Below are 10,270 nucleotides of genomic sequence, written 5' to 3' on the forward strand. Positions count from 1 at the left end.
AGGCCCCCGCTGCTTCCCCGGGGAGCCCGTCCGACCCCGTCCCAGCCAGCCGCCCGGTCTGGGGGACGCACGAAGCAGCGTATTTGCACCGGCCTTCCCCGGCCGGAGCTGCTTGTTCTGCGCGCCCCGAGGGAGCGCGCCCCGGGCAGCGGCGGGGCAGCCGGGCGTCCCCCCCAGGCACCGCCGTCGGGGCTGGCAGCAGGGCCGCTGGGAACAAGTGGGGTCTCTGATTTTTATTATTATTTTTGCCTTGAGCTCAGAACTCCTCAACGGCGGGGGATTTCACAGAAAGTGAAGGGGAGGACAGGGCCCCGAAGTTATTACACAAAATAATGAGTTCTCCAGCCGATCCCTCCGGGCTGAGCGTGTGCCAGTGCGGGGATGCACACAGCCCGCCCCGCCGCCCTCCAGAAATCCCCAGATTAGCCAGAAAACACGGGGGTGTTTCAAGTGCATTCCAAGAAAATTAACGTGAAAGTTTTTTGGGTTTGTTGTTTTTTTTTTACGGAAAGGGAGTATATTTCCCCACCACCACCACCCCCGAGGTTTTTTAGATAAATTGGAGTGCTTTCCAGAGGGAACCTCGAGAAGAAATATAAAAAATATTAAAGCATTTTCTTGGTTGCACCGATCTTGTGGTGCATACAGTACCTTACTCTAAATTCCCGTTAGACTGTAAAATCCAGTCAAAACTGTATTTATCGCAGCAATATGGGTAATAATGTATTTTATCCGAAGCTGCGTTATCTCCCTCACAACAGAAACTACAAACAAAATGTATGTTCCAAAAGAAAGGGAAAAGGTTTTATTTAATCCAGAAAATAATTAAAATCTCATGTATTTTTATTGGGTTTAGTATCCAGCAGAGTGAAAATATTGAAACTCCGAGACCCCTTGCATTAAAAAGTCACAACTGTTCTATTTTATTAGTTCTGACTGTGTGAAAAAAATTATAAGGACAACATTGAAAAAATCCGGGTTTTAGAGCCCCGAATGGCCATAAAAACAATAAAATCAACTATAAAACCTGCACTAGTGATATTAAAAAATTATGTAGTTCAATAAATGTGACATTTCATGAATGCGGATTTAATAGTCTCCAACCCGTGGAAGGAGGAAGGCTGAGGTCTAACAATTGAATTTGAAAGGGGCGGTGCTGTAGAACTGCAAAATTAAGTGCTTCATTTTTCTTGTTAGGGATTATGCAGTGGTAGTGGAATGTAATAACTGTGCCATTAAAACTTCCTTTTAACAAGGCCTATTGCTTATATAAAAGTCAGAAAAGAATAATCTCTTCCTCTATTTATTTGTTGTCCAATAACGCAGCAAAACATGTTTGTTTGGGTTTTGGTTTGGTTTTTTGGTTGGTTTTTTTTTCGCTTAAACTTGTTCTCAGGATTTTGCATCGACAGCTTGTAAAATATGGTGGGGGCCCTCCATACTGCTGCCTTGTATCATACACGTCGTTATTCCAGAGGGCAACGGGTCATCGGTTTACTGTACATTTATTAAGTAAATCAAGCTGCAAATCCAACACTTCCAGATGAAAACATTAGCTAAACCCCTTGGAAAGAGTAATGCCTGGGAGACTGAGCACAGAGAGAAAAAATAATCAAAACTGTCAGCTCACTTTACGTGTACCTGATATTTACAAGACACAAGACCACGCTTTAAAGGTGAGTTTTGGCGTTTGTTAACAATGTAAAGAAAAAAACCCCAACCTCCCTATATTATTAAAAAATTATATATTTCCATTTCACCAACACCCTTTGGTCTTGCTCTGAGCCTCATGGTTATTAAGATCTTCGTGAGTTTGAACTGGAGACTTTTTAAAAAAAAAAAAAAAAAGATTAAGTTAAACCAGCACCTGCTATTCCTTAACAGCTTTCCGTGCTCGCTGTCAGCTCGGGGGCGTGTGAAGGAGACGGGGAAAGGGGCGACCCGGCGGGGTCCGTGGACATGCGGGGGGCACCTGCCGCCTCTGCTCCCACGGCGGGGGAGGAGGCGGCACCACTCGCTGCCGTCGGGGCGAGTCCCCGCGTGGGTGCCGGGGCGGGGGGAGAGCGGGGGTCGCTGTCCCCTCCCGGCCCCCACCCCCGGCCGGCCGGCAGCGGCGCTCGGCGAGGGGCAAACCTGCCGCGGGCCGGGGCCGGGAGCGGGAGCCGGCGGGATTTCAAAAATTCAGTCGACCGGTGCCCAGGTGGCGCTGCTCGGGCCGCCGGGCCGCCTTCCCGGCCGGGCTGTCGGGGAGCAGATCCCCAGCGCCGCGCACCACCCCTCCGGGGGCGGCAGCCCCGCCGTTACCGGCCAGTGCCCGCCGTCGGTGCCCCGCGAGGCGCGGGGCGGGAAATCGTGCCGCAGCGGTCCGCGTCCCGCCGGGCGCTCGGCCCCGTCCGCGGGCACGGGGCAGGAGGCCATGCGCAGCCCCGCCGCCCACGCGCGGCCTCCGCTCCGCGGCCGCGCTCCCCGCCTGATCCCCGGCCCGCAGCCAGGCCGAGCGCCCGCGGGGCCACTCCGAAGCCCCGCAGAGCACAGCGCGCCCCCGGGGGGGTTGGGGGGCGGGGGGCGCGCACCCTCTGCTCCGCCTCCTCCTGTACTCCGGGGCCGGGCCACCCTGCGGGGGTCAGCGCTCTCCCCCGTGGGGATGCCCGCGGTCCGGGTGGCGCTGTGCCGTGCGCGGGCAGAGGCGCGGGAGCCGGCGGGGGCAGCGCCAGGCCCCCCGCCGTTGCCGTCGGACCCCCGCTGCGTGCCCTCTGACCCCCCGCGCGATGCCGTCGGGGCGCGGGCGGGTGCGGATCGCGCCCCGCTGCCCGGGCTCCCCCGGGCCGCGGCGGTGGTTGATTGGCGCCGCGGGGAGTTTGCTCGGGGAGGCGGGGGGAGCGTTTGCCGGCGGGGGGTGGTTTCCCCCTTCCCTGGCCGGGCTCATTGGCTAGACGGAGCCGTGGCAGGAAGGGGACAGAGACCACGCGGGCTCCGCCCCGCGCCAATAGAAACCTATCGAAGGGTAACCCGAGCCCAGAGAAACCCGCGGCGGCGGTGCCAGCACCCAGCCGCCGCGGTCGGGGCCCGCTCTCCGCAGGGGCGGCCGGGGGCGCGGGGGGTGCGCGGGAGGCGGCCGCGCCATGCAGTACCAGCCGCCGGGCGCGGCGCCGGCGGCCCTGAGCGTCGGCGTCCCGCTGTACGCGCCCACGCCGCTGCTCCAGCCCGCGCACCCCACGCCCTTCTACATCGAGGACATCCTGGGCCGCGGCCCCGCCGCCGCTCCGGCCCCCCACTCCCTGCCCGCCCCGCCGCCGCCGACGCTGCCGTCGCCCAACTCCTCCTTCACCAGCCTGGTGTCCCCGTACCGGACCCCCATCTACGAGCCGACCCCCATCCACCCGGCCTTCTCCCACCACCTCGCCGCCACCTACGGCACCGGCGCCTACGCCGGGCCCCTCTACTCCTTCCCCCGCGCCGTCGGCGACTACGCGCACGCCCTGATCCGGCAGGACCCCCTGGGTAAGCCATGCCTGCCCACCCCCGGCCTCCCTCCCCGGCTGCCGCCGCGCCGCTCCCGTCCCGTCCCGTCCCGTCCCGTCCGCGCCGCCGTCGGGGGCTGGGGGTGGAACGGGAGGAGGCTGAGGGTTGCCCCCGTCGCCGGCTGCCGCGCCGCGCTCCCCTCGTCTCCCCCCGGCCCTCGTCTGATTTACAGTAAATTGAAGACGCGCCGCGCTCCGACGCTGGCAGCGAGACCACAGTGCGCGGCCGCGGTGACTCAGATTTGTTTTCCTTCAAGCAAGTGACTCTGAGAGTGTCCTTAGTAATGTCGCATGTGGTTTTGGTGGGGAGTTTTAATTGTGCTGGGAGATCGCATGGCAGATCTCTCAGCCTTTTCCTGTGGATGACTTGAAAAACAGCCGGGAGGCCGGCTCCCCTCCCCGGGGACCGCGGGGCTCCCCGGCGGGACGGGGCGGGGCGGGACGGGACGGGACGCGGCCCCGGCGGCCCCTTCTCGGCCGGGCCGGGGCAGCGGCCCCGCGGCGGGGGCTGCAGCACTTGTCCTGAGTGATTGCAAAACTGGCCCTGACTCACCACATTCGCGCAGTGAAAGAGGCTGACCCTTTCCGTTCATACAGGAAACCTTGAGCTCTCGATAGGAGTAAATCTGGTTTCAGAAGCTGTTAAGTGTTTTCCTGGCCGCCTGAAGCAGGCTCTTCCCCGGGAGTCGTGCACATTGCTGATTACTTTATCGACATCCTCAATACAGACAAATTCAGGAAACACTCGACTTCTGATAGCCGGGATCCGTTTTTCTGATATTGTTCATTTCCTCTGTGTGGGATGTGACTTTATGACAGCTAAAATAACCAGTTGCTTCCTATTTTTTGAGCCTGTTTTGCACCAGAATTACTAAAGCCTGACGCAAGCAAAATCTTGAAAAACAATGCAGCGAATTTCAAAGCGTGCAGGCAGCAAGACAGAAAGACAAACAGAGTGACTCAGTGGCACTGGCCAGAGCCTCGGGCCCCGGGACGCGGCTGCCGCTCGGCAGCGGGGCTGGCTCCCCGACGTGCCGTGCACCACCGTGTCCCGCACCGAGCCCGGCGGGCACCCCACGGCCGGCGGTGGCGGCGTGGGGCGCTTCTGGCCGAAGAAAGTGGGGTCCCTGCGCCCCCGTGTCGCCGCATCGCCCCCCCCGTGCCCCCCCAGCTCCGTGGGGCCCCGGGCACTTGCTGCGGGGACCGGGGACGGTTTCTTTGGGGTATCGCAGCGCAAGAGCAGAAGGAAGCAAAGGGCTTTTCTTCTTTTTCTTTCTCTCTTTTTTTTCTGTGCGAGATAGACCAACAGGAAACACATTGACGGAAACGTTGCCAAAGCCCGCAGAGTGGCTTTAACTGGTCTCTCGGTTCGGCGGTGGTGAAAAATCAGAGGAGGCGCGGCGGCAGCCGGGGAGCTGGGGGAACGCGAGTGGGCGAAGGGAAGGAGCGGGCCCGGACGGGGCGCACCCCCGGGCTGGGGCCGGGGCTTCCTGGGCACGCGTGTCCGCGGCCGGCCCTGACCCTCGGCGCTGTGCTTCTCTTTGAAGGGAAGCCGTTGCTGTGGAGCCCCTTCATCCAGCGCCCGCTGCACAAGAGGAAAGGGGGGCAGGTCCGCTTCTCCAACGACCAGACCATCGAGCTGGAGAAGAAGTTCGAGACGCAGAAATACCTCTCCCCGCCGGAGAGGAAGCGCCTGGCCAAGATGCTGCAGCTCAGCGAGAGGCAGGTGAGGCCGTGCCCGCGCCCCGGGGACCCGCACCCCGTCGCCAGCAGCCCCCGCCCCGGCCCCGCGGGACGGTGCCGCACCCGGGGCCCCGGCCGGCCCGGCGAGGGCCCCCCCCCCCCCCCTTGATCGCCGTTTGTGGCTCGGGTGAGGCTCCTGGTGCTCGCCGGCCCCGAGACTACCCCGTGCCTTCTCTCGTTGTCGTTGCTCAGGTCAAAACGTGGTTTCAGAATCGCAGAGCCAAATGGAGGCGTCTAAAGCAGGTACGGGGATGGTTCCGTTTCTATAGAAATAAGTATTTTAATTGTCTTATCTTAACGCCGTGCTCGCCTATTCCAGGTTGTATGCAGAAGTCATCTGAAAGGCTGTTTAACCTCTTCACCTTGATTAAAAAGACAAATAGTCATGCTGGAATCCATGAGGGCTCGTTCAGGCAGCACTAACGTTAAAAGCTCCTAATGTAGTTCCTATATCAATTATGCCCAGCTTTCACACACTGCCTATTAAAACTCCACGCTGATTGTTTTGTAAACCCATATGTTGTTTAGCCAATTAACGCAGAGCAGATAAGTAATTGTCAGTAAATGACTTAGGCAGTTGTTTTGAAGAAGAATATTAATCGGTCTTTTAAATCGCCCTCTCTTAATAAACACAAGTTGATGTATTCTGCAAACTTTGGGAGAGGCAGGTACAAACGCTTTGTTTGTTTGGAGGAGCCACATGGAAAACTGAGTAGCTTTTACTTTTCGTTTACAAATAGTTACAGCATATGGGGCTGGGAGGTTGAAATGGTTTCTTTTCCCTTAAAAACCGGGCTCAAGCAGATAATTTCTTCTTTTTTAATGGCCCAGAGGGCCCGATCCTGTCTGGCTTGGCCAGATCGAGGCCCCCTGGTGCAAAGATTCGTGAAAAATCCCTGCGTTGTGGCCTGAGTCCAGCTTCAGTGTTACATGGACTGGGAAATCGGCCTTTAATATAAAAATAATAAGAAGACTAATCACAGTACCACACTCTAGATGTATTGTTCTGTGACCTTCCCCCGGGTTTAAACTGTACTTCAGTTGATTTTTTAAATAAAATCCCTTTACTCTGGCAAGAGGCAGGCTGGGTCCTCAGCAGTGCCTCCTCAGCAGGGCTTGACCTGCGCCGGAGTGTCCGGAGAGCTCATTTGGGATCTCGGCCATTTTTAAGTCATTTCCTCCTTCTCATTCAGTCACATACATTTCTCCGAGCCCTCAAGTTTATATCATGGGTACGTGTCTCTGCCTGCTTTCTCTTAAGAGTATCATTTCATGCCCCCTTAGGGGACTGGGCTCCCCAGCCGGCTGCTGCTGACGCAGGGCTATTCCTGCCTTCAGAAACGGGGTTTTGTTTTGTTTTTTTAATGGTGGGTGTTTTAGTGTTGAGTTTTAGCTTAATTAGTAATTTTTCCCCATTCGCTATTGGGCCACTGATGGATTTGGCCTCCCTCCTTTTGCTGTTGGGTGTAATTAAAGAAAGATCAGGGCAGAAGGAAGCTGTGTGTCGGTGTTTGTAGACTCATAATAAACATTTGCTTTGCTAAAGACAAAAGTTCAGAGGTTCCTGGGCTCCGGCGGCTCCTGACTCTTTTGAAGTGGCTGTGATAACCATCGCCAAGGAGCCTTATTCATGGCAGCGGCCCCTGTGGCTGCCGGGGAGTGGGATCAGAGCCGAGCCCCCTGCGTGCGGCTGAGCCCTTGCCCAGCCCCATCCCACTCGAGCAGGTTTATAGGCAGGAGGCCCAGGGAGGTAGCGGGACACCTGCCTTCTCCTGCGAGAAACCCAAGGTGGTTTTCCCACCCAGCACTGCTGGAATTCCCAGGCCTCCTGGCTCCGTGGCCCGTATTTCTGTATAAAGCAGACTTCTTTCATTGCAGGAGAACCCCCAGGCCACCAAAAAAGAAGAAGTGGAAGGTGCTGACAGTCACAGTGACCAAAGGCCGGAGAGCTGCCCAACCCCTGAACAGAAGGGTAAGGAGGTCTCCCTGGACGGCTCGCAATACACCCCCTCGCCAGCCTCACAGGAGGACCTGGAGTCGGATGTTTCCGATGACTCCAATCAAGAAGTGGACATTGAAGGTGATAAAGGCTATTACAATCCTACCCACTAATGGCCCCATGCAGAGAGCGGACCCTAACTCGGCTTGCACTTTACCAGGGGCTGGCTTGGAAGAGTATTATGCTACAGGAGAAAACACTGTTCCACTGAAAGAAAAAAAAAGCCAACACCAAATAGACTCGTTTTATAATAAACAGAGAAAGATATATTTTCCACAAACGGTCCATTTTTTGGCAGATCTCTAATTTGGTTAAAGGGACATGGTTTGTATTTAATTATTTGTAAGATACATTTGTACATTAATCGATGTTCTAACTGGAATATAGTACTGCACCCTGTCCTTACTCACGGGGGTCTGAATCAGCTGCTGTTGGTGATCAGGCAAAACTCCTCTCTAGCTAGTGTGGAAGTGAGTATGGATTGCAGGACTAAGCCCTTTGTCTATGTAAACAAATGTAGTTTAAATAGATTAATTTAAATGTCCTTTGCAAGCAGAGAAACATGTTCTGTGAAATAGGGATGGATTTGACCATCCCAATAAGTGCCTTATGCTCATGCCCTTTTACCTGCCATGGTGCTCTCTACTGAGATACCCCTCCGTTCATCAGCTAGAGTTGTTGGACAGATTAATTTGCCCTCTTGCATGAGGTGAAACGTGCCTTCTCCGATTTTTGAGGACTTTGCCTCACAATCTGGATGGTTCCATTTGCAGGAAACAAAACCCCAAACCATATTCTCCTTGAAAATCTCTAGCGCTGTTTTTTACAGATTTTTGTATTTGAGTAGGAAATGCGGGGAGCGATAGGGCCCTGCTGCAGCAGAGAAACTGGCATCAGCTGTGGGGGATAAGCGAGCCACACAGCCATGGGAAGATAATGCCTATTGTATCCATATCTGCTTCTGTACATACTAGTTTTCTTTAAAAAGTCTTGCGGTTTTATACCTCACGTTGTTCATATTTTGTACATATTTGTTCAATGTTAAAAAAAAAAAAGGCAAAACCTGGTATTTAATTTTTGATGGACTTACCTGTGAAATAAAACTCTGCACCACCTGCCATGCGGGCTGTCCAGTTACTGGCAGGAGAAATCCCAAACCTCCCCGCCCCCAGCAGTGCCCCAGGCATGTGGTAATCGGGCTTTTATGTCGGCGCGGTCCCTGTCCCCGCCACCCTGCAGCCCCCCGGGTGCCCTCGCCTTGCCAGGGGTCTTGCATGGCCTCATTGCTGATCTTTTTGCTGTTTTTCAGCCTGCCACCCCGCGTTTTGGGGGACGGGGCTCGGAGGTGGGAGGCGGGCAGCCAGGCCTGCGAGCCCCGGCTGGCGGCGTAGCTGTGCACCCCGGGACGCCCCGGCCCTGGGGGAGCCGGGGGGGCGCGGGCTGGAGGAGGAGCGGGGCCCGCTCCGGGCCGGGCATCGACCCCAGCCGGGGCAGCCGCTGACCCGCCTGTGTCAACAGTGGTTATTCATCGGCCTTTCTCCGAAATTATGCCGGCCCGGGGCGCGGGCAAGGAGGACGGAACCCGGGGGTGCAGAGCAGGGTGCATTCCCCCCTCAGGTGCCACAGCTTGCACCCCGGGGACCGGGACCTGCCCCCGGCGGGTGCCATGGCGGCTTTTAGTGCCCGGGGAGGATCTTAGAGAGCAGCAAGTGTCCGTTTCCACTGCCGGGGAGGGGGGCTTGGGGCAGCCGGGGCGTCGCGTCTAAGCGGGTTGATGCTTCGAGAAGAGCTGCGTTTTCTGAATAGTCGAGTGGCTTTAGATTTGGATTATTCTTTTTAAAACTGCGGGTACGAACGGGGCCCGAAAACATGAAGCAAACGGGGAGGTTCCGTTGCTCCCTGTTCGTGCACGCTGGGAGCCGGGAGAAGCCGCCGGCTGCTCCCACGGCCCCGCCGGCTGCTACCGCGGGGGACGCGGCCGGGCACCCCCGGTGACCCGGTCCCCATTTTAACGCCACCCTTGACAATGGGAGCCCCGGGACGCGCCAGGGTGGTCCCTGGGGCGTTTCTCCGCCTTTGCGCTGGGATCGAGCCCCAACGCGAGGAAATCACCGTCGGGAGCAGGCGGCGGGACGGCGCGGCTCCATCCTCCGCCCTTTCCCTCCCTCAGTGTTTCTGCCGCGGGTCTCGGCCTCGGGCCCCGACGGGGACGGGGACGGGGACGGGGACGGGGACGGGGATGGACGGGGACGGGGACAGCCCGCCGTGAGCCGCCGGGGCTGAGCGGTGGGGGGGTGCCCGGAGCAGGACGAAGGGCGCTGGGGAAGGGGCCTGTCCCCACCGAAATAAAGGGAGCACGAATCCGGCGTTACCTCTTCAGGGCGCCTCGTGTTTTCGCGCGGGGCCAGGAACACGCGTGGGACAGAGCCGCCGCGGGGGGGGGGGCGGCAGGCGGCGGGGGGGGGGGCGGGTGCAGGGCCTCGGCTGAGCCCAGGGAAAGCCCGTTTCCCCGCGGGGCGATGCCGGCATCTCCCGGCCGGGGCGAGCCGGGGGCCAGCGCGCCTACAGACCCGCACGGCCCGGTGCGACGGCGGGGGTGGCGGCTGTGGCAGCGGAGCCAGGCCTGCGTTCCGGCCGGGGGGGCCGCGCTCGTTACACCCAGGCGCTTTCCCGAGGCGGGCAGGGGGATCTGGCGGCTCCCTGCAGGTGGGGCGCGCGGAGGCATCGTCTGCAGCCGCCGGCCCGGGGATGTGGATTTCCAGGGTCGGGACAGGTGACAATAACGCTGTCACGCAGGCTGGGCTGTGCAGATGCTCCGCGCACCCACGCGGGGCGGAGGGGTGTCACTCGGTAAGCACACGGGCAGGGCCGGGCTGCGCTGCCCGTCGGAGGTAGCCCCCCGGCAGCCGCCCCTAGTGCCCAAAGCCCCTTTCAGCAGCGGAGGAGACCCGCGTGGGGATGCCCACGGTCGATGTGCGAGCGGCGCTCCCCGGCCAGTCTCTTCTCA

The 10,270-nt window shown here is 58.5% G+C and overlaps 1 protein-coding gene across 1 annotated transcript; it reads left to right on the plus strand.

Moving 5' to 3' along the window:
• Nucleotides 1-3,015: 3,015 nt before the first annotated feature.
• Nucleotides 3,016-8,381, plus strand: HHEX (hematopoietically expressed homeobox). The gene is made up of 4 exons (XM_056352476.1): nt 3,016-3,501; nt 5,069-5,247; nt 5,457-5,507; nt 7,143-8,381. The coding sequence occupies exons 1-4, from the start codon at nt 3,123-3,125 to the stop codon at nt 7,374-7,376; spliced, it is 843 nt and encodes a 280-aa protein (XP_056208451.1). The 5' UTR covers nt 3,016-3,122; the 3' UTR covers nt 7,377-8,381.
• Nucleotides 8,382-10,270: the final 1,889 nt, after the last annotated feature.

This window comes from Falco biarmicus, chromosome 9, assembly GCF_023638135.1.
Source record: "Falco biarmicus isolate bFalBia1 chromosome 9, bFalBia1.pri, whole genome shotgun sequence".
NCBI classification, from domain to species: domain Eukaryota; kingdom Metazoa; phylum Chordata; class Aves; order Falconiformes; family Falconidae; genus Falco; species Falco biarmicus.

What these genes read in the sequence shown, in the direction of transcription:
- HHEX (XM_056352476.1), top strand. Translation starts at nt 3,123, where the DNA reads ATGCAGTACCAGCCGCCGGGCGCGGCGCCGGCGGCCCTGAGCGTCGGC. An exon ending in GATCCGGCAGGACCCCCTGG is followed by an intron (nt 3,502 to 5,068) that starts GTAAGCCATGCC and finishes TTCTCTTTGAAG; the next exon opens with GGAAGCCGTTGCTGTGGAGC. An exon ending in AATGGAGGCGTCTAAAGCAG is followed by an intron (nt 5,508 to 7,142) that starts GTACGGGGATGG and finishes CTTTCATTGCAG; the next exon opens with GAGAACCCCCAGGCCACCAA.